Source organism: Doryrhamphus excisus, chromosome 7 (genome assembly GCF_030265055.1).
Source record: "Doryrhamphus excisus isolate RoL2022-K1 chromosome 7, RoL_Dexc_1.0, whole genome shotgun sequence".
NCBI classification, from domain to species: Eukaryota; Metazoa; Chordata; class Actinopteri; order Syngnathiformes; family Syngnathidae; genus Doryrhamphus; species Doryrhamphus excisus.
In genome coordinates, this window is record NC_080472.1 from 14,549,417 (window position 1) to 14,577,377 (window position 27,961).

The 27,961-nt window shown below is 42.6% G+C and overlaps 1 protein-coding gene across 3 annotated transcripts; it reads left to right on the forward strand.

The window, feature by feature from the left end:
• Positions 1-2,098: 2,098 nt before the first annotated feature.
• gas2l3 (growth arrest-specific 2 like 3) lies at positions 2,099-27,805 on the forward strand. 3 transcript variants are annotated; one of them, XM_058078097.1, is made up of 9 exons: positions 2,099-2,217; positions 14,753-14,808; positions 19,730-19,916; positions 21,040-21,158; positions 21,229-21,370; positions 22,134-22,197; positions 22,287-22,428; positions 23,750-23,854; positions 25,798-27,805. In XM_058078097.1, the coding sequence occupies exons 2-9, from the start codon at positions 14,785-14,787 to the stop codon at positions 27,070-27,072; spliced, it is 2,058 nt and encodes a 685-aa protein (XP_057934080.1). In that variant the 5' UTR covers positions 2,099-2,217; positions 14,753-14,784; the 3' UTR covers positions 27,073-27,805. The 3 variants fall into 3 exon arrangements, with proteins under 3 accessions (XP_057934080.1, XP_057934081.1, XP_057934079.1); XM_058078098.1 differs by lacking the exon at positions 2,099-2,217 and adding an exon at positions 4,755-7,105; XM_058078096.1 differs by lacking the exon at positions 2,099-2,217 and adding an exon at positions 11,846-12,190.
• Positions 27,806-27,961: the final 156 nt, after the last annotated feature.

Here is a 27,961-nt window from a genome sequence, read left to right on the forward strand (position 1 = left end):
GCAATAAATATCTACTGGAAATATTTTATATGCACTTTGTCATTTAAAATGTATTCCTAAATTAAAGACATACCGATAATTAAAACGGGAAAAGATGACGTGGTCTACTTTCATATTTTTCACGTTTTTTGTTTTTTATAAACCAAATTTGTCATTAGTATCAACATTTCAGCTTTTTCTCTGTGCCGTTTTTCTTTATTTTAGTTCAGGTGTTCCAAGGGATGTCACCGGAGTTGTATCCAAATTGGAAATTTACTACTTTACCACATTGTGACATATGTGTCATTCTAGTAAGACGGAAAGCAAGTACAGTGTAGCTATAGTCTACGGAGGAACTGAAACTACACTTTGGTTACACGGATAGGGTGACTGTGCAGTCAGTTACGCCATCACACAAGTGGTCTTCATCTGAGTTGACAGTGGCATATGGCGCAAATGAAGCAAAATACTACCAAGCTGCCTCCAAGCACGGAGACAAAAGAGCCCAGTGGGACGCTAACTGGGTGTAACGTGCTTACACGTTCGGGACTGAAGAGGCATCCAGTGGAGCGTGAGTCCCCCCCGTGGCCGTCTAGAAAACTGCAGGTTGCCCTGGGACGAGCACAAGGCTTGAATTTATCCCCATTAAGGCCTCTCATCCATTGGATTATGGCTTCACTTTGTAGCAATCGGAGGAAATGGCAAAAAACGAGGGATTAGTCACTTAGTTTGGGGCATATTTTTGATTCATTGACAAATACCTGGAATTACATTTGAACGTGATTCACCACGAGTGTCAGAATTTTGTATTATAGTCATTGTTACCCGATTAGATGCCATTTATTGAACAAAATTGTCACATTAACGAAATTGTGACAATTTGTTAACAAGTAACGAAATTTAAAGACACCGCTTAGAACATTTTCACCACTAGATAGCATGCATATCTTTGAGCGAGCATTACATTACTATGTACTTGCAGGCTTTCACCACTAGGTGACGCTTCAGTTCAATGTTTTGGTGCAGGGAATGGATTTTCAATTAAAATGTCTGAAATACTTGTTTTTAAAGTTTTCATGTGTAAGAAATAATAAATTGAATACGAATTAATTCATTATAGGATTTATGTAAGGATGTGCGTGTTTTCTCATTTTTATTTTTTCCCTTTATTGATGCTTTTCTACAGGGCTTTCAGAGGGAACAGTGTATCACACAACATATCATTATCTTGTTAAAAATGCCTCCTTTCTCACCGAAACCCTTCCGAACCTCCACTAGTATGTCTTGCCATTGTTCATCCCTTAATCTAAGATATTAGATCACGACGTTCTTATTCAAATTAAATGAAAACGTCAGTCCCTTTGTTATGTAGTTACATGTTTTCACCACTAGATGACGCTACAGTTCAATGTTGCGTTCTTGTGACTTGACAGTATGTCATTAAATACTGTTTCCTTCATTATGTGGTTTATATACACGTTTTGTCGTTTTTACGATTGCCTCCCACCATGAAAATACTCTATTGTGATATTACAACCTTAATTCAATTATAGATATTGACCAAGTTAGTTTGTTATTGTAAAATATCCCCTTTCTTGTTTTTAAAAACAAAGTTCCAACAAAATATACCAAGAATACACAGATACAAGTGTAAGTTTACATTCTTGATAACAGAATAATATATCAAATTTCCGAGAGAGCTCACTTAGCAGCTGTCTGTTTCATAAAGTATGTATTATTAAAGTGAATGGGAAGGGTGTGGCTGAGACTCCACACAATCCTACCCGGAGAGGTTCACTTTCCTTATTGTTTGTCATAAAGTGGGCCGTCATTTTAGACAATACACCACCAAACTTTTTTCTTTGCATAGGCAATACCTTTACTAGTGAACCCTTGTATTTAGACTGGTGTGAAGGAAGTTATGATCATAATTGTTCATGTTTTATAAGATATCATCCACATAAATTGATACAAAATAGCAATGTAACAAATTGTTAGTCAATGCTTTACGTCACTAAACCCATGAATGAATGGTTTTAAAGGCAGGTGAGACAGACTCCGCCCCCTACAGGGGCTGCTGCGCTGTGGTTGGCTGGTTCGAACAGCGCCGCTCACGAGCACGACAGCAGCAGCTCACACACAAGAGATGACTAGTTTCCCAGCTCAAGTTTTCCACAAGGAGAAAAAGCCCCGAATTGATACAAACTCACATGATTTCATTGAAGACTGCTGCAAGTGGTAAGTCCAAACCTCTTCTGTTGTATATGACTTCGGAGCTATTTGGGAAAGTTGTCGTAAAGTTTGTTTAGCTGAACTACAAGCAATCGATAGTAGGAATGCCTTGTGGATGCTAACGAGGATGTGTTTCATTGTGGAGTTGTTAGGCGATACTTTGGATGTTGGTATTCATTCCATGTCAAGTACAGTAACTGCAATGCCAGTATTACCCAAACGGATACTTTTTACTTGAAATATTGGAAGCTCATTGACTGATTTTGTGATTTGTTGAGTAAAACGCAGGACAGCTATTTTAGGCAAACATAATCAACAAACTTATTTTTAAACCACTTATTATTACAGGGCTCGTTTTCACTGCAGTACTGGTACATACTCAAACAATAAATGACAACTGTCTTCTCTATCCACCCTGTTTCTCTCCATCGCTTAAGGAAGGCCCCATTGGAGGCACAATGTACGTTCTTTTTTATTTTCAGGAATTGTTGGAAATGGGACATGGAAGAACTCATTAATTTTTTTTTTTTGGGGGGGGGGTCCAAATCACCATATGGATCCAGCATTTTTTAAAAGGATTCTTTAACATCGCAAGATTAACAATTTCCCGCATTTGTGCATAATATGCAAAATATGGTCAAAGCACTTGTTTGGGACATTTAGCCGTCCCAGTACATTACACTATCATGGTCGGTGTTAGCATTGCAAGTACACTAATGGCAGCATACTAGCATTTGTTTCCATTTTATAGGTAGACAAATATATAAACACTCACTACTGTCATGCTAGTTGTTAGCATGCTAATATTAGCATTGCTATCATGGTAATGTTAGCATTGTAACATTTTTAGCCGTTTTCCTGTGTAGACACTTATATGAACATTTGAACACTGAGCACTATCAGGTGTTTTTTTTAGCCATTTTCATAGATCGACAAACGTATGCTCATGTTAGCATGTTAGCATGTTAACATGAGCATTCTAGCATTTTCGTTATTTTGATGAATATGAATTTAAGCAGACACCGTTATCACGTATACAAGCACTAAGCGCTACTATGTTCAGTGTTAGCATGCTAATATTAATGTTAAGCATTGTTAGCATTCTTGATGTCATTCCAAACCTCCCGACATGATTTCATGGTCAAGAAATAAAATAAATGTAGGACAAATATTTATGTGGTAAATCACAATATGAGGGGAACTACGGAGCTAGGCGGAGGTTTGCGCTCTCTTAGTGCTTTTCTAGTTTTAATGGTGGCATATATATTATTCAGTATATAAATACAACAATATAAGACCATGTAACAATGTATACGCTCGTTTTATCCTTGATTGGCAGGTGGGACTAAATAGTTAAGAGGATCAGTAGTCGTCTATCTATCCTGGGAGGTTGGCCGATAAGATCATGTGAACGCTAGGGTTGAGAGAGACTAAGTATTAGTAATAGATACCACTGCTAAATTTGGCTTTTTTGATTTCACTATTTGGTACACCTGCTCAAGGTAATGCAATCAAACACCATAAAACATTTTCAGTTTTGACTTCCACTGCTAAGGAAGGTCAGATTATATTTATTTAAATGGGAGGCAACTTGGAGGCTTACATGGAGGCAACTTTATTTCAAGGCTTAGAAAAAGGCTTGGAAAAATTGTGCAAGTTGCACCTGACTCAACAGCGCCTCTGCTGGTTGCAGATAAGTAGTGCATTGTAATGTATGTACAGAACGTTAAGTCTTTATTAAGCTATATAAGGGGGGGCAAAAGCAGCTTTTTCTTTTGTTTTTGTTGTTGTTTACCTCATAAAGTGTATGTACATTTGACATGGCTTCCTCTTGACGGAAAAGGGATGAAGTAAAGGCTTCATCATGCAGTTGCTTCCTTCCTGCAAGGAGAGTGACACTCAGGAAACAAATGTCTAAAATCAAGGCTAATGATGTATATTTTGTATCTGCACTTCCAGCTCACACCGCTCTGATTATTGAACTGGTTGTCTTGCCACCCTTCTTGTGTATCTCCAGCATGTTCAAAAAGAAGTCACTTTAAAGCACATGTTACGCAAACATAAATAAATCACATTCTGCTACCAATGGGAGTCGCAAAACCTTAATTTGCAACAAGTGTGAAGCCCGACTCACCGCTATGGCATCAATGTATCATATGTAAATAACTGAAATGATTCATATTTTCATGGTATGAGCTGTACATCTGCTACTGCATCATTAAATACACCGAGAGCCCAAACGCAGCCCTCATCATTCAGACTTTTTATTATCACCATCTGCTTGATATTTGGCATCAGGCCTTTGATTTTGGGTCAGCCCCAGTCTTGAGACAGCAATACACACACACACACACACACACACACACACACACACACACACACACACACACACACACACATACACACGAGACAAAGAAAGCTTAATGAGTCAAACCGCACGAGTGTACGTGGCACATATGGGCTTGATTCCTGCGTGTGTGGACACAATAGAGATGGTAATGAAATCGCAGATTACCCCTCATTTATTGTGTGTAGGGGGTTGTTATTCTGTACATTTTCCTCTGTGTTTTCATGAAATGGTCATGCTGTACTCGGCCATCCCTGGGCTGGTTATCTAATAGTCATGTGCATCCTTGTGTATAAGTCTACATGATGCCATCGCAGACAGTCTGGAGACTCCATGATTGTTTCCCAGAATAATGCCAGAAATTGTTTTAAAATGTCCACAATAACTCTGTTTTTAGTTTGTTGCTTTGTGGTCTGGGTTGATTCATCAGCAATCTTTCAATTGCTAAATTATGTCCTATAATTAAATGGCTCTCAGCCTGTTTTGGTGGATGAACAATAAACTACTATAGCAGATGTTCTTCTTCTTCATCATGCAAACTAATTGTGACTGACTCAAGAGTGCCCCTGCTGGTTGTAGTAATTATTATGCTTCTCATGCTTCAATACAGTACAGTCGCCCCTTGTTTATTGTTTAATATGCTGGCTCTAGACCCGACCGCGATCAGTGAAGTTTTGCGAAGTAAGATTCAATATTAATAAATTGACTGTTTTCATACAGTTGTTAGAGCATAGAAAACCTGTTTATCTGGCCTTCTAAATAGAGTTTTTATAATTATTAGAGCCCTGTAGACATCAAATAACACCCCTATGGTCACCATTATAGCTGTATTACTCATTATACTAGACATAATAACAGACAATAAGCCATTTTAGACATGAATAAGATAACACAGACGAACCCTAACAAAAAACGTGAATTTCTTTTGGAGATAATAAAATATCTATCATTGACCGTGTGTATTTCCTGCAGTGGCTCATCAATGTAATGTTACTGACAACCATAGACCAGTGTAGAATACAACACTACTGATGCTGTCTGTGGCTAAGGTTTATGTTTGAAAATGCTTGATTTAGGCCATGCATATGGACAATTTGCTTAAATATGTACATATATTTGTACTAATAACAGGCAATATTGAACCTAAAAACAGCGATCATTTATTAATGAATTTGGGAAAAAACGCGATAGAGTGAGGGGCGTGATAATGTGATGATAAAAATAAATTCCGTGCTATAGCAAGTTTATTAATTTACCCATCCCTCATCACTTCATTCAAAGTTTCGATTAGTGACCGTTTCGCCTCAAAACGCCATTCTGTTTGCTAACTTTGTTTTTCAGTCAGACTGATTAAGGTCAAAGATGCCCTAGTTTTAAAATCCCACCCTTTTCCCCACCACACTGGGATTATTATGTGACAAACAAAGGTGGCTAATTAGGCTTAGCATAGTCACCCCTTGACCATTTATGGCTCCTTAGCTTGACCTTTACAGAGGACGGGAAGGGGCAATCTGGGCCACAGAGGCTTATCTACACAGCAAGTTGCATGTTTGCACCGTATAGAATAGAATATATTTAGGTACAGTGACACCCTCACACTGCTGCTTTTGTACCCTTGACACTTACATTTTCGAGCTTGGGATGTTTTTGGCTGCAGAAAAGGTACAACGTGGAGTCCAGTAACGATCGTTATACCTTGATTGACACTAATGACCCCTACTGTACCAACCCATCAGGACCCTTGATATTGTTTTCTGAGGTCAGGTAGTTCAAACTGATTTACAGAGCGTCTGCACTACCACCGAAGCCATGATGTAATCTCCATTAGTCGGCCTTTTGTGTGTTTTTGGAAGAAGGTCATCACTAACGGCTTGCACTGGGCACCTCGCCAAGCGGGACCCGCTTCAGTTTAAAGGACGTCGCACCTCTTCTCCATCTGTTATCCTCTGCTGACTGAGTCCAGCAACTGCCTGATGACATCACCTATAGGGAGGGAAAGTAGAATAAACAATCACGGCAACGCGCTCAACAGTGAAAAGGAAAGTCACGACGAGAGCCATCGTGGGGAAGCTCTTGGCTTGGTTGAGTAATGACTTCATTAAAACCATAGACTGTGAAAGGGCAGGTTCTGTCACGTGTCTAAACATTTTTATAGTCAAAACCAACCAAACGAGTCACTTTTAAAGAATTTTTGTGTCAATTCAGTTTTCAGATGATATTGTCACACCGGAAGTACTGTATTGTGTATGGTTCTGAGCTGTAATTCAGGGGTTGGTCTATAGGGGGCAGTGGCATTTTTCTGCTATTGAGAGCCAGCCCAAGGGAGAAGAAGAGTTGCATTGCCGCTTTGGCCTCTTTAAAGTTCCAAGTACGGCACACAGTGCTGTTTGCAGACTAATTATTGTCATCCCGCTGACATTATAACATTGTAGACCTGCAATTTAAGTGACTCAATGATTAATTGAGTTTATACAATTAATCTGTTTTGGCATTTGATCATTTTTGGACTTAAAGATGTCAATATGCTCTGATTTCAGCCTCTCATATGTGAGTATTTTCTTCATCATCCCTTAAAGTGGACCTATTGTCTTTGTGTTCTAGACTAATTTAGGCGATACTCGCACACATCAGCTTTGGTTTTCAAAAACGGTGATGGACTTTTGTGCCTCTTTTCTGATATGTTGCCGCCAGTGGTACATTGTAAAAATAAAATTGAACCAAAAATCAGCATAAATAGAAAAAATAGAGCAAAATGTAAAGACAATGAACTGAAATGTTGATACGAATAACTATTAAGAAAATTATTTTTCTTTGTTTTTTTTTTAAAGGTTTTTTTTTTTTTTTTTCCAAAATAAAAAATATCAAAGTGGCCACCTGCATTCTTTGATTTGCTCTAAGCGGCCCTCGGATTGGACGCCCCTGGTCTAGAGCCTAACCGATTACTTGATTAATTGAAACAACAAGCTTTTAGATTAATCAACTACGAAAAGAATTGTTAGTTGCAGCGCCGCAATGTTTTATACTCTAACAGTGCCACTGCTAATCACATTGCATGTCTTGACTACATGTTTAAATCTTTTTTGCGGCTAACAATGTAAAAAAAAGTAAAATGTACATATCTGTACAAACCAAAAACCTAAAAACTTATGTTCGACTGTTAAATTCCAAAGATTTAGCTGAAAGATTGCTGATAGCCGTGGAATCGGTCGCATGGCTGCCATACCCATAGCAAGCAGAACAAGGGTTACTGATCCTGAGTCAGCAACGAGGATCTTAAAAGTCCCAAAGCTGGCCCGGTGGCGTGTTGTAGACCGTGGATTAGCATCAACAAATCAAAATGGGATTGGCAGGTGGCTTCCACGCCTTGGAGCCTTTAAGATGGGCTTTAACTTCAGAGTTTCACCTATAAGGAAAGAACACTCCATCAAGGACAAGAGGATGCAGTCCAAGGAATGTCTAATCCTTCTTTCAAAGAGAGGTAGTCTATTACCTGGGAGACGCCATTATGCCATGTGAATGTCTTTCTCGGCCCATATTTACCTCTACATTATTTGCTATTTCATTCTCCTCCTTTTTAAAGGAACCGGGCCCCATCTGTATTGAGAGAGGGGAAGCCCGGCTGTAAATGAAACACTCCTCCGACAGGATAATTAAGTCCAGACACAAAGGGCTCAGCAGGAAGGACTTTAATAGAGGAGGAGTTGGTATTCTCCAGGGGAAAGCCAGGCTCAGCAGAACCCTTTTGGACCACAGGGGAAGGGCGCAGAAGGTTCAATTGGCTCTTGTGCTGGCTACCAGCCACCACACACAGCGGGGACTTTTACAAAAGCTACCCGTCCTCATCGTTTGATCAAGTTATCAAGCTGAGGCCTTTTTAATACCCAACAGTAGACCCCATTAGCGCTTCTGCATATTGGTGGATTTCTTTCCAATGATTTGAATTGGAAATCATTAGTCTTTTAGTCATTTTGCATCATTAGTCAGTCAACCTTTTCCAGCAGGAAGAGGCTTTGACAAGACGTGATGTCTATACTGTATGCCTCTAATTTATTTGAATGTGTACATATCATATATAGGTAGATTCAAGAGTCTTCGCCAGGGTTGTAGAGGGGCCCGGTTGTGGTGTGCCCCCACTCACACAGGACCTCTCATTCATGCAAATTTCCCCGTGGGGATGAATAAAGTATCTACCTACCTTTTATTGTCAATTCACCTTATATCAAGGACATACAGAACTACAACATTAGTGCAATTAAACAGTATAAAAATGTAAAAGGTGTACAGTATATACAGGCAAAGGAGGGCATAGTATGTAAAATCAAAGAAACGGTGCAATACCAGGTAGATGCAAGAGTATGAGGTAGAATTGACATGATTAAATGTACAGTGCGGTGCAAAGGCCAATGTGAGAGTTAACCGTGCAGTTCGTTTGTGTGAGTGCAAATTAGGATGCATTTAGCAATTATACCGTATGGCACAGGCAAAGGTCAGAGTGTGCTTGCAGCTGAACCGTTCGTGCAACATGCCTTTTTTGGAATGCTGTTAATGTTCAGAGCGCTCACCATCTTTAATATTAACTTTGTGTTGAGTTCCCTGGACCTAAATGATAGAATATGACATTTCCTGGGAGCTCCCAAAAAAAAATACAGCAAAATGCTTGAAGGCCCTTAAAATTTGCACGTGGCCAACTCTGAGTTATTTGTTACTCATGTTTCAAGTCCTCCGGCATTCCTGGTGCAAAGTGGTGTAAAATCAAAAGGACATGCATCCGGAACGTTCTACTTTTAACTCATTACATAATGTGGGTTGCAATTTTTTTTTCTTTTGCACGGGCGCCACAGGCTGCACGCCACGTGCCTTGTGTGTGTTGTGATGACGGAGTGTCGTGGAGGTGGATGCGTTCCGCTGTCTGGAATAGCGTTGATCCTCTTAACTGATTACTGGCTGCGACTATAGAGGGGAGGTGACCTGCGTGGGGAGCGTTCAGACAGATGCCCCCCCCCCCCCCCCCCCCCCCCACACACACACACACAATAACAACATCCCTATTTATTTCTGGCTCCAAGGTCTAAATAGTAAGCTCTCTTTAGTGAGACCTCAAATCAACTACAATGATCATTAATAGCTACAAAATCTATACATTACGCAATACATAAAAATCACATGATTTGGTGGCATGTTAGTTTACAACACATCTTTACAGCATGTCATATGTAGGAAAAAAGGAGCGCTTGATTTTCTCACGATGTATGATGTATGGATAGTCTTGCCTCATTGGAACATTTCCTTAAATGGTCACTGGAGCTATTTTTTTATTGATATGATGTTGTGATCATTCCAATATTTATTGTGCACCCCTAACATGTATCGTATACACAGTATGTAAAGGTACTCGCCACTAATGAATGATAAGGTAAGATGATCGATGAACAGATGGAATCGGAGTCATGAGTTTTGCTTCTGCATCTTACATAAATCAACAATGAAGCACTAAACATAAAACGTAACTTTCCAAATGACCGCAAGGCATGCTGGGTAGTCCAAAAACAATATGAACTATGAACAATAAAACAGTGGATATTAAGTGAATGTTAACTTCTACTTGTTGGCTTCTTTGACGGCCTCCTCAACAGATTTTGCAATCTGGCAAAAGCTACCCAGCATGCCTTGCGGTGGAATATATGGGTGTGTTTTTTTGGCATGGGTATTGCATGTAGATATTTGTTTGTAGGCCCACATGGTGCAGTAGGTAGGTTACTTTGTGCGTTGCATGTGTTGATGTGTCATGTTTTTTTTTTCTTCTTTTTTTTGTACAAGCCACAGATTGCATTTGTCTATTTTGGTGACTCAAGTGCGCCACAATAGCATTGAAAGGCATGTTGATGGCTACATTTTCCATGTTAAAGATTTAAATAAGGGAATTTGGAAATGCCCAGGGGACCGTCATACATAAATGCAGGCATGAGCAAAACGTCATCAAAAAAGGGAAAATTATCGTACCCCTGACCCATTAAGTCTTTTCTGAACACTTTTCCAATCATTAAAATTATTTTTGAATATTTTCACCAATTACTACCCCCCCTGTAAATAACATCTGATTGCTTAAAATGTGTGATTTGTTTCAGCCTGGACTCAAATATCTTCTTTTTTTCCTCAAGGGATTAAACCTTAAACAAAGCCATTACAAGAAGTGCAGGTTACTCAACCGAAATCCGATCTTTGTATCCCAGGTTTCTGTGCGTCATTTACTCAGTTAATCCCTGGATTCAGAAATACAAGAACAGCTCATTCCACTGAAAAAATGCCGCTGTTATGCACTGATGAACATAATAACATTATATGGATATTAGGTAAGTGTTCTAATTTCAGGGGGCCAAAAATGTTTGCTTACATGCTTGTGTGCATTTTTGCCTCTCCAAGCAACCATTGTAAAATTTGCGTGGTTGTGTTGAGTTGAATGTTGAGCCCTGCCCTTTTCCAATGGGCGACTCCCAAGTTCACCATGACCACAACACACGTTTTGTTTCGGCTGCCCCCACTTTTCTGGTTTTTGCTCCCTTGCCCTTCTTGATGACATCTGACCGTGAGTGGGTGCTTTCAGGCTCTGTAGAAAGTCACACTCTCTCTTGTGGATCCAGCTGCACACAGCTGGGAATCCATGTTGTGTTCAGGGACTTTCAGCGAATGCCTGCATAGTGAAAAGAAGCAGAACCATTCTGAATTGTTCCTTCCTTCTGAAATCATAAATGTCACTGTTCTTTCACTCTTTGACTTGGTGACATTTGCAGACAATGTATGAATAGTCCCTTTCGAAGCCTCTCAATCTAACTGTTCATTCTTTTATTTGAACTTTACTAACCTAGGATAGTGGTGTCCAAAGTCTGGAACAGGGGCCATTTATGTCCATTTTTATTGTATTTACTTTATTGTCACAAAGTATGTTGGGGTTTTTTTGTTTATTTGAATGACTTATACTGTACCATGCTGTCGGTTTAGGGACTGTGTTGTGGTCGGACAATATAGTAAACTTGTTATACTTGGGGCATCATGGCAGCTGAAACATATATTCATTTCATTGTCTTTGTCACAGACACACACTGCTAGAGTCCCACCTCTTCCCACTAAGCCAAGTGACTGTTCGGGAACATAACACTTCCTGTTTCCAACTTTCTTCCGTCCTATGATCGCCTGCTCGAAGAGTTCCTGGTTGGGATGGGAAGGAGTGGATGTCTGTGTGTGTGTCTGTGTGTGTGTGTGTGTGTGTGTGTGTGTGTGTGTGTGTGTGTGTGTGTGTGTGTGTGTGTGTGTGCAGGGTAAAGGAAACAATGGAGGCTTTGTGAGAGTCCCGTCGTGACAGGATTGTTGGGGGGGGGCTTGAAGGGCTAGTCTGGGCTGAGCCAAGCAGAGCCACTTCATTAGTTAGGACCCTCCTTTTGCGCCTCCTCCTGCTCCCATCCATCCTCGCTCTCCCCCACCCGTCATCCTAAAGCCGCCTCTCCAGCTCACTCGTGTGTCGCCACTCTGGGCGGACAGCGCCAGTGCTCAGGCTTAGCGTGGAGGAAAACGTGCTTGTCACACTGAGTTGTCGCTGTGTGCTTCTATCACGTGGTGCTTGACAGCTTTTGCACTGAGGTGAGTGATCTTGTGTTGTCACCTTTCCTGATTGCATCTTGAGTGTCTTGATGATGTGTGTAAGATGACTGGGAGACTGGCGTTGATACTATATGAGATGCCAGATGTTCCTACATGACAACATAGGAGTTGCCTTTTAAATTGCACTTTCTCAGAGCAAGCCCGGTGTTTTCAGGTTATAAGAGCTGATTGTTTGTATAGAGGAGGGTTGCTGTGGGATGCCGCTGTGTGTTCTTGAAGGGGGGGAGGAGTATTGCCTCAGCTGTGTTGACCAAATTATCAGTGTTATTAGGATCGTCATGCTGTGTGATTGCTTTCCTCCCCCAGAGCCACAGGGACAGTCAGTTGAGTTGAGGGGTAATCCCTCACATCCTGTGTGGGAAAGGGCAAAAGAGGAGCACCGAGGCTAACCCCGTCACTTCCTTGTGAGAAAGTCTCAACTAAAAGTCACTGTGCATTCACTAGGAATAACAGTGATGGCTGTTTCTCACTTAACTCCTTATTACACCCCTCAAGGCGCTCACCTACATCCTATTGCTTATCTCAAACTCTACATTATACAGCCTGGGAGAATAGGATGATTTTAATGTGATCTGTGACACAAGCGTGACTCGCCAGTCAGAAGACTCAGTAGTCAAGCCACAAAAAAAGCCAACAAAAACAGAGTTGTCTGATAATATGAGGTGATGTTGCTGCAAAAGAAGGGCAGATGTACTGTAAATCTAGGCCAGAAAGGGTATGATGTTAAACTACAGTGGACCTTTTTGTTACACACAACAATTCACTCAAAGATACCTTTTTATACTGAATTCATTTTCCTCAGTATAAATTGTACAAATGGAAATCCAGACAGTTGAGTAACTTTATTCATTATTATATTCATTATTATTTATTTCTAGTTCTTGCAAGTTGACAAACGGAATACGTTATACAAGTAACTGTTGTTAATCACAGTGGTTCTCAACTGGTGGGTTGGGTGGCTGGCGGAGCCGTTTTCAGTGGGTCGTGGGTCTTTTCGTGAGGGGGAAAGGTAATGATTAAATGTCTGTGAATGCACCTCACATTCTGGTGCACTATTCGCTTGCTACGCATCTGCGAGGTGCACACCGTGTTTCTGGGTGACTGTCAAGCTTGAGTGGGGATCATCAAGTAGAGGCGCCCGTTCGACACACAGCTGGAGATCTCGACTAGAGAAGATGTTGTGTTGAAAACATGAAATCATTCATTTTCTACCGCTTATTTTCACGAGGGTCGTGGTGCGTGCTGGAGCCTATCCCAGCTGTCTTTGGGCGAGAGGCGGGGTACACCCTGGACTGGTGGCCAGCCAATCACAGGGCACATATAGACAAACAACCATTCACACTCACATTCATACCTATGGACAATTTGGAGTCGCCAATTAACCTAGCATGTTTTTGGAATGTGGGAGGAAACCGGAAAACCCACGCATACATGGGGAGAACATGCAAACTCCACACAGAGATGGCCGAGGGTGAAATTGAACTCGGGTCTCTTAGCCTGTGAGGCCTGCGTGCTAACCAGTGTTGAAAACAGTCCCTTAAAATAAGATACATTATATGAGAAGTTTGAATTGAATAATTCCCACAGTTTGGGTCATCATTTGTCATTGAGCGATGATGGTGGGTCCTGCAGCCAAACCAGTTGAGAACCACTTTTTAATAAACATGCAGGAAACGACAATGATTTCCGGTGCATAAGCCACTACTTTTTTTCTGAAGCTTTGAACCCTGTGGCTTATTTATGGATATGTTGTAATCTCATGGCACATCTTCTTTACTTCAAATCTACTACTGATCATTTAAATACCGTGCCACTGGCGAGTCGGTGAGTAAACGGTAGTTCTTTCTTTGACAAGAGCAAGTCATGAGCTTGAACTCACTCAGTCTAACAGTCTGACTAATGGTGTCACCTTACAAAGAACACTAAACTCATCACACAGCAACTTAACACTCAAAAGGTAGCTAAGAAATATACAAGTACCAATACTAGTTTAAAATTGTACCATCAAGCATTTCATCCCATCAAATGATTTCATTGGTTATGGCTAGGGGGCACTGCAATGCTGCCTCTATCCACAAGAGGGAGCCAAAGGAGCCCAGAGGGAGGCTGACATCATTACAGCGCCCCAGCAGCCATAACCAATGAAATGCTTTTTGGGAAAAAGTTTAAATATTTTTATATGTAAACATATTTGAAACTCGTATTGGTAGTATTTTCAAACACTGCCATTGTACTTAAGGACTTACACTGCACTGTCGTTGGCCAACACTTCCTCATCTTCCTCCCTGCACCCACCCTGCCAGGGTGAGTTGACTCGGCTGCCCTGGTTCTCCACACTGACGGCTAACGTTGTCGGTGAGCCTTGCCGGTGGCATCTATCATTTAGTTGTCTTTTTTTACGTGCATGTGTATACTGACAAGTGAGCAAGTGTGCAATTTTTTTTTGACTCATTTTCTGTCATTTCCAATCAAAGAGAGCCCCATCAGCTGTCCTTCTGGGACCTCAAATGAAGAGTTTTCATATTTTTTGTATTCCTGCAGAATGAAGAAGTGAATCATCTGTGATCGCAGTCATGGCTGTCCAGACTGGCATCCAGGTAAGGTCACCAATTAGTTAATGTCGTTTATTAACGGCTAACATTCATGAAACTGTGGCAAAACTGTACTTTTTTCAGCATTGTCTGCTCCTTTTTAGCGCCCCCGCAGGGCGAGAGTCAACTTGTTGTCCAAATCCAGGCACCACCACACAGCCAGTTATTTTGATTACATAAAAAAACGTTGATATGTGTCTCCCACTTAGCAACTGAAGCAAGCCCACCTGTGTCACAGCATGCCATCTTGTTCACATCATGCATGTCTGGCGTTCCACTATCCAGACCCCGAGGAGTGTCTTTTGCACATTTTTGGGAGGGGTAGCTGGAATGTGCCAGACTTTTTTTCCCCTTTCCCCTCCCAGCAACGAATGCCAAGCATGTAAAAATCCAAAACAACAAAGGCGTTGAGTTATGTATTTTTGGACTATACGAGCCTCTTTGGAGCATTAAATTCAAAATGTGCATCCTTGTTATGAATTTCTTAATAGCATAGTTCAGGCGACTGCGATGACTTAAACTGATTTAAGCTCCAACTATATTAAGAGTATGACTACTTTTTTGTGTGTTCGTTGCATCAAAAACACAAATCACAAAGCCAGTTTATCGACTGAGTGTTATCTAAGAACCGCCCTGAGGTGATATTGATCCGTATTACACTGTAATGACTCTGCATCTGTGGTTAAGGTTGCATCACACATGCCCAGCAGAGTTGCGTTCAATAAACCTTGCTCACATTCTGGGCATTGTGTTCACTTGTGCTGAAAACGTATGCAGTCATGGAAGCACGAGCATATGTGCACGTCTACAAACGTATAACAGTCATTTAAATTGAACATCTGCGTGTTTAAGTGTTCTTTTGGAGTACAGGCGGCACGTGTATTTGCAGTTATGTCATTTGCAGGGCTATGGCCATGACTTAAAGAGCTAACATTCATTTATGCAAATGAGTGAAATTGGAATGGACATGATCAAGACAAGTAAACAGGATTGTGTTAGCTCTTCTGCTCCTGAACCGCTGAACACAATTGGGTGAAACTTTGCCAAAACATGCACCCCTATCCTGTTGCCTGTGCTATTATTTTTCTGACAAATAAACCACATGATGGCGCCGCAGTAACATTGGGGGGGGGGGGGGGGGTTTACCGAATTGCCACATAATTTGGCACACACCTTTTGGGGATGGACAAGCACGTGTGAGTGAAATTTGATTACAATTGGTTGACAAATATGGCCACCATCAAGCACCTGAGTCATCATAGCATGAACCCGACCACATCTGTCTATTTTAATTGCTGCTATTGGATCTTTAGTTCCCGCCCTGCTATTTCCATAAAAACAGCCAAGTTAATTGGTTCAAATTGTGCCATTCCATCAAGCTGTACTTTCCACTTTTCCGCATTACACGTTCCACATACGACAATCACATGTCAAGGATACTAAGAACATCTTAGCATTGTCACTGGAGTCCTATGACTGTGGCAACACTGAGTAATGTTATTTCTGCTCTATTTGACATACTTTGATAATAATATTGCTTGGTCACATCCTCCCCCTTGACCTTTGAATTACGGTTCCAAGAGGTTTGGAGGCCCTCGGTGTAAGTGGCTCAAGTTAAGAGCATCAGCTAAACTCGATGAGGATAAATCTAATGGAGAAGCACATGCTGCTTTAAATCTCCATGGCTAGGTTGCATTATTTGCTGGATTACCACCCCACATTCCTCTGCCCAATCAAAACAGAGGTGGTTTAAGAAAATTGAAGATTAGCTCAACTGAGAATGCCCCTAATCTGCTCTCAACGCAGATTCGCATTAAAGATTTACTGTACATCTTAATCAGGAGAGGGGTTTTTTTGCACAACATGTTGTTAATGCTACACTGTTCTGTCTTAGTTTCTATTTAGCAGGACGTCAAGAAGCAATTATGTCACATGACTTCTGTTATATAACGTCTGTCCATCTGGGTCCATTCGGTACTCTTGATGTCAAGTCACGTTTTCGCTTTAGAACAGGAGTGCCCAAACATTTTCCACCGAGGGCGACACCCCTGCTTCAAGTCTTTTTGTTGTTATTGTTGTTTTTTAACACTTTGTCCCGATGTCATCTGCACGTGCTTCTGCTTTATTCTGTTGAAAATGACATTTGGGAGTTCATGTTGACTCCAGCTGACATCCAAACTCTCTGGTCAGATGTTGACTTCAGGGACTGTTTTTACCTAATCAAATTAGATGATGACTTCATGAGATGAGTCAAAGTGGCCTGAAGTGGAATAAACTCTAATAATTGTATAAATAACTTACTTCATTGTGAATCGCATGAGAGTGCATGGGAACATTTTGAGGGGTTTAATTAAAGTTTGGTAAACATCCTCGAGGATACTAGTTGAATTTAGTGATGTGGGATAAACAAGGTGATGTTTATCCATTATTCATTCATTCATTCATTTTCTACCGCTTTTCCTCACGGGTCGCGGGGGGTGCTGGAGCCTATCCCAGCTGTCTTCGGGCGTAAGGCGGGGTACACCCTAGACTGGTCGCCAGCCAATCACAGGGCACATATAGACAAACAACCATTCACACTCACATTCATACCTATGGACAATTTGGAGTCGCCAATTAGCCTAGCATGTTTTTGGAATGTGGGAGGAAACCGGAGTACCCGGAGAAAACCCACGCATGCACGGGGAGAACATGCAAACTCCACACAGAGATGCCCGAGGGTGGAATTGAACCCTGGTCTCCTAGCTGTGAGGTCTGTGCGCTAACCCCTAGACCACCGTGCCGCCTTTATCCATTATATTGTAATGATTTATCGTACTGTGCTGCATGACGGCTGAGTGGTTAGCACGCAGGCCTCACAGTTAGGAGACCCGAGTTCAATTCCACCCTCAGCCATCTCTGTGTGGAGTTTGCATGTTCTCGGGTTTTCTCCGGGGACTCCGGCTTCCTCCCACATTATGAATGTGAGTGTGAATGGTTGTTTGTCTAGTATATGTGCCCTGTGATTGGCTGGCGACCAGTCCAGGGTGTACCCCGCCTCTTGCCCGAAGACAGCTGGGATAGGCCCCATCACCCCCGCGACCCTTGTGCGGATAAGCGGTAGAAAATGAATGAATGAATGATTTATCGTACGATATTTATCATACATTATATCAGTCCTTCTCAGGGCCTGACAAAAAATTTCCTCAATAGTGCAGAGTTCAATCTAGTGCAACATGGTTGCCTGTTTGTTGGTATGCATCATTGAAGCGGCTCTAATGAAATAGAGAGCAAATATGCTGCTGTGCCGTCACGCTGCTGATGAACATGTCTACATAGTACAGTCCCTGTCCCTCCGATCACAGAGTTTCCTGTTTGGACAGAACTCTGCCTTGTTCTGAGCACAGTAACTCATCACAGTGGAAGAAATGGCCTAATATTGCTGTTGTAACATGTGATGGACACTGAGATTAAAGCCATGCGGAAGGGAAGGGTGGGGGTCATTTAGCTGCAAATTATGTAATATCTGTCTGGATGAGTCATCCTAATGCACATCTGCTTATGATTTGGAGATTTCCCTCCTGCTGCTTGTAAACAATGAAGGAATGTATTGCATGGAATGCATGAAAGACTGGAGGAGGAGACATGAGATGGATATGAAAGGACATGACTATGAGGAGCCAGGATCAGTGGCTTGCTCCGGGCACTGTGAACACATCACTTGACGCCCATTTAGGCAGTCAAGTGCAAGTGCTCTCTTTCCTCTATGTCGTCTTTGAGGCTACAACAGCTGTGAGGTTTACTTCAACAATTAGGCGTGACAAGCGGCCAGGCACCGGGTCAGAGGAGGAGGTGAGGCAGCACGTTTCTCCTGCATGGACGGGTCACTAAAAATGCCACCCACTAAGCAGGAAATAGAGCAGCTCAAATGACTGTTGGGACTCTGGGTGTGTTCATTTTGCCACAAGGTTTTCTCATTTTTTCCCCCCTCAATACAGCGGAACCTGTTTATGTCAACGCCCCTCGGACTGGCGTCGAACCTAACCGTTGTTTGCGCATTAACTTGTGACCTTGGCTAGAGACATAAGGAGAATCACCGAAGCATCACAATAGTCTTGAACCAGCAGCTTTTATTGCAGCCCACCACAAGCTAAAACTCAACTCTGAATCGCCAATGTCACTTCCTGTCTACCATTGATTTTGCTCTGTTTTAAATGGGCTGGTTTTTTTTTCATTATATCTACTATATTGTGTAATATGAAAGTAAAGGTCGAAAAGAAGATCGTAAATGGGTTTTCTATGCCATAATTATGAAAAGTTTCAATTTAAGAAGAAGGAATCCTACTTTGCGGAAATGTACTTTTCACTGTTGGTTATGGGACCCATTAACTGTGAAAAACAAGGGATTCTTGTACATAGACAGGTTGTTTAAATAGGTGGGGACCCAAGCTTTATAACTGCGCAGCAGTTGATGCATGAGCTTTGGCGATGGTGCTTCATCTAACTTTAGTGGACTTTTTAGGGGGGGAAGAGAAGGGACTGGAGAGTGGTTTCCACAGTGCATTACTACTAGGATACACTGTTTTTGTATGTTTTTTTTGTTTCGTTCCCAGAATAAAAAACGACCTGATCTGTGATGTCAACAATGGTAGAATGCCCCTTTTCACATGGGTCATAACCCTTCAACGCCCACTAAAACTCGGCGTGTCTTCACTAGGACAGGGAACAATTGGCATTCATTGTCACCTGACTCCAGCAGCAGTACTAGTATTTGTGGAGAATATCTTATTATTATAGCCTGAAACTGCTTTGTTGACCAACTTTTACAGTATCATAAACACGGAGGATGTCCTACCACCAGTCAATTTCTAGGTCATATATTTCTTTTTGTATTTGTTACATAGAAATACTGCCAAATATAGTCAACTTCTGACTGTTTCCTCTCCAGGTATGGTTTGGAGAGAAGTTTGACGCCCCCTTGCTGAGCCCACGGAGTCCTCGCAGCCCGTTGGTACAACGGCATGGCCCGGGACTCGCTGATGTCTTCCAATACGACCAGTGGCTGGCGGTGCGACATGAAGCCACCCTGGTGCCCATGCAGGAGGACCTTGCCATATGGCTCACAGGCATGCTGGGTAATGTCTAAGTTTTATAATAATCATGTCTTGAAGCAGGAGAGTTGGAATGGAGTGTGTGACTTGGTTGTAACAAGCAGAGGCGCTGTTATGATCTCAACTACACGTCAGCTATACATCCACGGGGACCTGCACTATGGCTCAGGCAGCTGCTCAGTACATTACGGCCATGGAAACCGGAGTTCAGAACACTCTGCAAACCATTCTCCCTTCAAAAAAAAACTAAAATCACAAATTGCTTTGAATGCTTTTTGTATGTAGTGATTGGCTGATGGATACCAAAATCACAGTTGGTTTTCCTGTTCCCCAAACTCACTGCTTTTCCAAAGTATCTGTTTTAGTATCCTCATGATGCCAAGGTCTGCATCGCTCGAACAGTCATTGGAGAGCAGTAATTGTGACTGACCTCAGCTGGTGGATGGTAAAAAAATCCAAGGTCCAAGTTCGTCTTTTGTGCTTATTAAATAGGCCCAAACCGTTAAATAGCTGACCACAATAGATCCACTATCAGTTTCTCCCATGTAATTGGATTTGGATTCTGCAGTTTCCAAGTGGCCCCTAGCTGTCTTCGGAACCAGCAGTGTAACAAAATCCCTCATCCCGCCTGTCTCTGCCATTATTCTGACATCTTTTGTCCCGTTTTTTGGTACATAATGGAGCAGGGAGGAAATTGAAACTGACCCTACTGTTTGTTTTAGTATCACCCAGTCAGTGTTTCCCACGAGGAATGCGGGGTGGTACTGAGCAATCAACAAGAGTTATTGGAAACGTGACTGGAATGACCTGAAATGCCATTTTTTTTAAAACTATTTTTAAAAAGGCCTTGACTGTGATCCCTGAGGTGCAGAAATGCAGGTGGTGTGCAGGGGGTGTCAGTTTCAAGCCTCTGTTGTGTGGACTAAACTTTTAGTGGAGCAATCATTGTCACTTAGTGTTCCGCGCATTGTGGACTTTGTCCCCCCTTGAGAATTCAGTGGCCTCAGGGGACTGATTTACAATGAAGGACCATGGGAAGGCTGCTTTTGTCCCCCCGTGACAAAGTATAAAGACTATAAAAGGCTTCTGGGAATTGTATCATTTCTGCTTGCTTTTAGGCTTAAATGTTGCTTCATTTCTTTTGCAGAAGAGGAGGTGAGAGCCGAGTTCTTCATGGAAGAGCTTAACAACGGCGTGAAGCTCTGCCAGCTTATCGGCGCCCTGCAGTCTAAAATCGCCCAGAGTTGCCCCTCCGCGCTGAGCAAAGTGAGTCAGATGCCATCTCCTCACCTGAAGGCTTGTGCGTCGATTTACACAAGTTTCTTTTACCCGACAGCTGTTTCCCATGAGGAAGGTCGCCTGTAAACGCGATGCTTCTCCGGGTTCATTCTTCGCTCGTGACAACACAGCCAACTTCCTGGCCTGGTGTCGGCACATCGGCGTGGAGGAGACGTACCTCTTTGAGTCTGAGGGTCTCGGTAGGTGACTGCATCAATTATCCTAAAACCTGACATCAGGGGTGTCCAAGCTTTTTCCACCAAGCGTCTCATGCTCAAAAATGTTAGCGATTACTCCAAACGAGCTTATCATCTGAATGGAAATCACAGGTCATTAATCAATATTATAGTGGGAATCACAGTGTTAGCTTACAAAAAACCTCTAAAATCATCACACAGTAACATAACCCTCAAAAGTTTGAAATGTTTGAAATGAAAAACAACAGCAATGTTAACTTCATCCCTTAATGTATTTCATCCCAGAAAAGCATTTCATTGGTTATTTGCCTTGGTGCTGCAATGATTTCAGCCTCCCTCTGGTGGACAGAGGCAGGGGAAGCCACAGGGCTTAAAACCTCGTCAAAATTGTAACATTTTGGTGAAATAGGCCCCAATGTCTTCCTAATGGTGTTATGAGATCATCAACCCTGAGTAGTACGTACTTTAATCACTTCATTATTAGTGTTTGCTCTCCAAAGGAAAATGGCATGCTTTTCTTTACAAATGTAAAGTGGGGCTGTGGTATAAATATCTTTTATATTTGCTGCTCTCTGGTCCGAATCCGTGTTCCCTTCTGCATGATTCACCCAGCATCTCCCTTCGGGGAATCATTAACTTCCACGTCACGTTTTCAAACATCGCACCTCTGTCGTCCTGCTCTGACCGCTATATGTTGCCTAACAGGAGCAGAGAGGACAGCTGCTGCCTCACGTTATTCCCTCTAAAAGTTTGTTTTGCTCCTCAGTGCTGCATAAGGAGCCGCGGCAGGTTTGTCTCTGTCTGTTGGAAATTGGACGCATCGTCTCCAAGTATGTCATCTTTGAGCTTTTTAATAAGAATACAGAAATGGCATTTCCGCCCGAATGATAACGCTGCTATACGTATGTGGACGTAACAGGTACGGCGTGGAGCCCCCTGTGCTGGTGAAGCTGGAGAAGGAGATTGAGCTGGAAGAGACCTTGCTGTTGACCGAGGAGCCTCCTCCAGCGGTTAAGACCTTCAGTGTGTGCTGCCAACATGGCGGCCTTTACCAGTCTGGGGTGAGTGCTCTGGGTGCCGAAATAATCAACTCATCTTCATAATGGATAATTAATAATAATTGGTCATTTTGCTTGGAATTCTTATCTTACATTATATTACACTATTATGTTATATTTCACTATATTATCTATTAGTCGCCATCCGCTATGCATATGAGTGACACATTAAGGCATCAATTCCGTTTGCCATATCCACGTGTCCTCATCTCTGATGTCACGTGTGCAAACCAAGATGGCGGCACTTTGCCGCTTCACTGGCAGCCCCACTGGCAGCATGACACACCATAGCCATGTGACCCTCCGCAGGCGAGCTGTGACTGGCTACTCACTGCACGTGCCATTTAGGATACACATATGTGGCGTACTGCAACCAAAGAAACATAAAAGCAACTTATTTTATTGCAGTGTAAGATGGGTATCCTGTCTGGTTTTATTGGTATCACATTCCCCCCTCCCTCTCCCCAAAGGAGACAGATGCTCTAAGACAGGGGTGCTCACACTTTTTCAGCATGCGAGCTACTTTTAAAATGACCGAGTCAAAATGATCTACCCACTACAAAAATGCAAAACATCTATTTATTTTCAAATGTATTGAGGATTATTTGTACGTACAATGTATGTTGATGTACCTTACATAACCAAATGAGCCAATATTGCAAAACACACATAATTAACATTTTTTGTAATTACCTCCACATTACTCCACATTTCCCTTCTTTGGTACTGCGATGGTAGAATGGCATATGAGGCAAACGCACTTCGAAAAAGACATTGTGAAAAAAAAGTCCACCTCCCATTCCGTATGGAAGTGATATGTTTTTGCCTTTTTACTTGGTCCAGCTCCTTCACTCATTTTAGTGACCATAAACTTTAGCGAGGGCTTAAAATCTGACGCAATTCGCCGACTAGCTTAGCACTTTGCATCGTTGTTTACGCATGAGCGGTGACCTAAAGGTCAAAATTCAGTTGTCATCTGACTGGTTGTCCTGTATGTCAATCAAGTAACGGGGATGGATGATAGGCTGACATCGTAAGTTCTGCTGCACTTAGAGACGTTGTTTGATTTGATTGGTCGCCCGAAGGGCAACATTCAGTTGTCATCTGAATGGCTGCCCTGTATATCAATCAAGTGACGGCATTGATGCTAGGATGATATTTTTTTAATGTCACGCCGCGATCGACCAGCGATCGACCAGTACCACCTCCGCAATCGACCGGTAGATCGCGATCGACTTAATGAGCACCCCTGCTCTAAGATGAACTAGTGTGCAAATAAGCCAGCAGGAGACAGTATCATGATATACCTTTTCTTTTCTTTCAGGAGCATGGAGTGGACGAGCCGCCTTGCAACTGCTCCAACAGGGTGTCCATTGAGTACCTGTCAGAGGGTCGCTACCGACTTGGGGACAAGACCATCTTTATTCGAGTGAGAGCCCCACACATGCACACACTGAGTGGTGGTCATAGGCGAGTTCACGTCCGTAATCCAAACTCTCAAAGGGGCAGTGTGTGTTGCATTGAGAAGGATCCCGTTGTTCCAACTGGAATTTGATATTCCCCCAGTGAATAATTACCTGAAACAAGGAATCCTTGTTTTCATCTGCTCTGCCACAGAAAATGTCATCTCCTGAGCAACACAACACGGGTTCATGTGTAAAGCCGGGCGACAGTAATTAGTGCCTGAACACTTTCAATTGGTTTTAGCTTCTTTTCCATGCCAGGGTGTATGTTGCACATGTCTCATCGACGTAACAGGCAAATAGTTACACGTAAAAGTCAAAATGTTTACAGATTGCAGGTTCAGGCATCTTTACGGACACCTATTTCCAAAATAAAGTCACAAAAATGCTCTGAAACATATTTCAGGATGACCGCATACAGAAATATTGGTAAAATGCTGAAACCAATCCAGTGTAGGTCAATATATGTTGTATGCAATCTGAATGTGACATCCATGTCTCAGCCTTTTGGTGACAAATTAGTGTAATATCTACTAATGTATCTAATTAATCATGAATTCATTGTATTTTTACAATATGCCAAGGGCCAATTTAAAAAAAAAATGGCTGCATGCTAAGATTGCTTCTTACCGCTATATCACAGCATTGGTTGTATTGCTGCTGTGTTGTGCGATGTACTTATAGAGACACATTTTATTTTCCACTTTCTCATGCACTCCAAACCATTTTGAACAAATGTTTCAAAATTCAACCCCTTGACCACCAGCCATTTTACATGATTTTGACTGCTTTTTCCAGGCACACCAAATAGTGTGTTCTATGGCTATTTGACCATGGAACCTGCCAAAAGAAAGATTAGACTCTTGTCTTTCATCAGGAAAAAAGTTTGTTTCTACCTTTTTTCCGTTCTTTAGTAATCAGCAGTAAGGTACATTTCAGGAACATATCAGTTCCCAACAAAGTCAAAACATATTTTTCACTTTGACTATACCACAAAATAAACAACAAAAAAGACTTGTTTTACCTCAAAATAACCATTTATTTATTTATAGTTTTCATACAAAACAGTGTGTGTTCAGTGTGCGTTAAAATTTCCCGACAATGCGCAACCCTGCACGCTACACTCCTCCATGCTCTCTAACGTCCTCCTTGCTGCCGAGCCATCATCAAACGCACCTCTGCCACCTTGTGGACACTTTTTGGTATGGAGTGTTGGGGTTGAATATGTCTTTGGTATTGAATGAGTTCAATTTGAGTTTTCAAATTTTAGAAATAACAGCGTAGCGCAAACAACCTGCAGGATCTCGAAATAGCAGTGGCTGAAAACATTGGCATTAACAGCTGTCATCCTGTTGTCGTTCTTTTAATTAACTCCACAAGATGGCAGGATTCAACAGCTTTACCTGCTTTTATTTACCTCTGCATGCGCTTTAAAATGTGGGTTGTACAACTCGACCTTTGGTGTGAAAGTCATGCGTGTTATACCATACTGTCACACTGTATGCAGTATTAAAGCAGGCTGGGTAGTATTCTCTGTACCGCTATTACAACATTGGTTCTGGAGCTACATTTTCCCTTCCACTTTCTCATGCATTTCAAGTAATTGTTCAGTTTCTTTCAATGAACGCCCTGTCATAGTATTAGAACATTTTTATTTAGTGTCTTTATTGGTTGTTTACTAATGTTGTCCCCCCATGGCTAAACGCTCTGATAGAGACTATAAATCCTCCGTCCATGTTAGTACCAGTACAAAGAAGTGGAAGCTGTTTGTGCTTCTGTAAGCTTGTTATCCTCTAACAGTCGATTACATCATGAAGAGCAGTGCTAACTAAGTAGGCTTCAGTCAAGAAGAGGGTGTCCTCCTTTCACGGTTTCATTTCAGATCAAATTTGTCCATTTGTGTCCTCAGATGCTGCATGGCAAACATGTGATGGTGCGTGTCGGTGGCGGCTGGGACACGCTGCGTGGTTTCCTCACCAAGTATGACCCGCTGCGTGTGCTGCAGTTCACCACTCTGGAGCAGAAGATTCTGGCCTTCCAGAAAGGTCCGCCCGGCTTGGGGGGTCACCACAGCACCACAGCGCCACCTCCTGACATGGACCCCCTGGCGGCTGTCAACGACCTCATCTCCTCATCTGATTCCTCCTCCGCTTCATCATCGTCTTCCTCGTCCAGCACGGTCTGCAAGCCGACCGCCCCGGGTCAGACGTGTCGGTCCTACACAGCCTCTCCTGCCTGTACGCCCACTTTACCCAGGAAGGCGACCAAGAAGAATCTCCAGATGACACCTCCCGCCCTCAGGAAGCCCACCCAGCTGCCCCTGCCTGTCACCACCAAAGGCTCCTCCTCGTTGCCGTCTACGCCTGTGGGCGGCTCTAAGCAGCCTCCCACTTCAGGTGTGCAGGTCCAACGTAGAGCTGTGACACCATCCTCAACGCCGGACCTGTCCACGGCATCCAAACTGAGGGTTAGACCATCCCCTCGGACCGCCGCCTCCCACCCCAGGAGTCCAGTTTGCCCCGAGCCATCTTCTAAATGTCCCAAACCATCCAGTCCCTGCACCTCCCCCACCGCTCCACCTATGCCTCGCCCCACCACTGCCCCCAACCCAAAAGATGTCCGACCCCCGACGGGTGCCGGCCAGCGCTCTCGCCTTGCACAACGTCGTCCCGGATCCCCTGCCTCGCGCCTCCGTCTCGAGACGGCGAGGCGGGTGCGAGCAGCGGCACGTGCCGCAGCAGCCCCAACATCCAGGGCGGCGACACCAACTCCTCAAATTCGCCCGGCCAATCCACCCTCCCCTGTCAGGCCAAAACCTGCCTCCCCCCTGCCCGTTAAAGACACCGCAGCCAAAGCCAAGGGGCAAGCCACAATTAAGGCTGCCGCCCCCCTTCCATGTGGCCCCACTGTCCCTGGGCGGGTCCCCAGGGGCAACGCAGGCCCCTTCCCCCACAGCAATCAGAAAGCTTCCGCCACAACACAGAAGGTGCTGCAGAAACCCTTGGCTTCCACCAACCACGTCAGATCTGAGCTCACTCAGACGCAGGCGGTCGCCACCCACAAGACAACCCCCAATGTCAAAACGAAAGCCGAGCCCTCCACCATTAGGAAGATCCCTCAGTATAGAGGCAAACGTGAGGACCCTTATTTTGAAATGAACATCAGGAGAAGGCAGAAGACGTGATGGGAGGGGCAAAATCCAATCCAGCACTTGTTTGAGCACTTTTTCAACACCTTTAATGCTCATCAGACCTTCTCTACTGTGGATCTTAATGAATATTTAACAGTCTTTTATTTTTTAATCCAAAAGGGTCAAGGCTTTGTATGTTTTTTTGTCTTTGTGATGCATTAATGAGTAGTCCCTTTAACTACCTGCTTATCAAAACTCACACAATGTTTACATTTTTACACATGCAGCAGTGACGTCAAGTACCAAACACCGACCTCATCGGGTTACCAAAGTCAATTTAAAGCAGTTATTAACATGGTATCATGGCGCCATTACGAACAAGTCCTCTGTCATGTGCCTTCATCAGAAATCAGTGTGAATGGCATTTAGAATGTATTAAACAATGATGGGAAAATGAGTTTTTTAATACCGTAATGAAGCTTGCACAAGAGGAAACGACTACTGATACTGTCATCACGTTTAGTGCACAACCTAAGCAGTATAGATCTGTTTTATATGGTTACTATTTCTTCTGTGTGTGTGTGTGTGTTGAAATTCTAATTTTCTATGTGTTGTTTGTCTTATGTTCAGAAATATAGAATATTTACAGAATATTATAAATGAGGCTTTCTTTTCTTGTGTTTGCACTTTACAAAAATCTGTTTTTCACACTTTGAATGTTGATTGTGTTTCTTGTTCCAGTTTTTGGTTGTTGTTTTTTTTGGGGTGAATAAATATTTTAAAATCCCATCTGTGTGTTTAATTAGTATTTCACATTAACTTTAGGCCTGTTTTTTGAAGCCACAAAAGCAGCCCATGTCCTTTGCAAAGGGTGAACCTACTGAACACTGACCACAATATCACTGAAGCACTGCTCTGCCCTCTAGTGGAAATAAGGAATCCC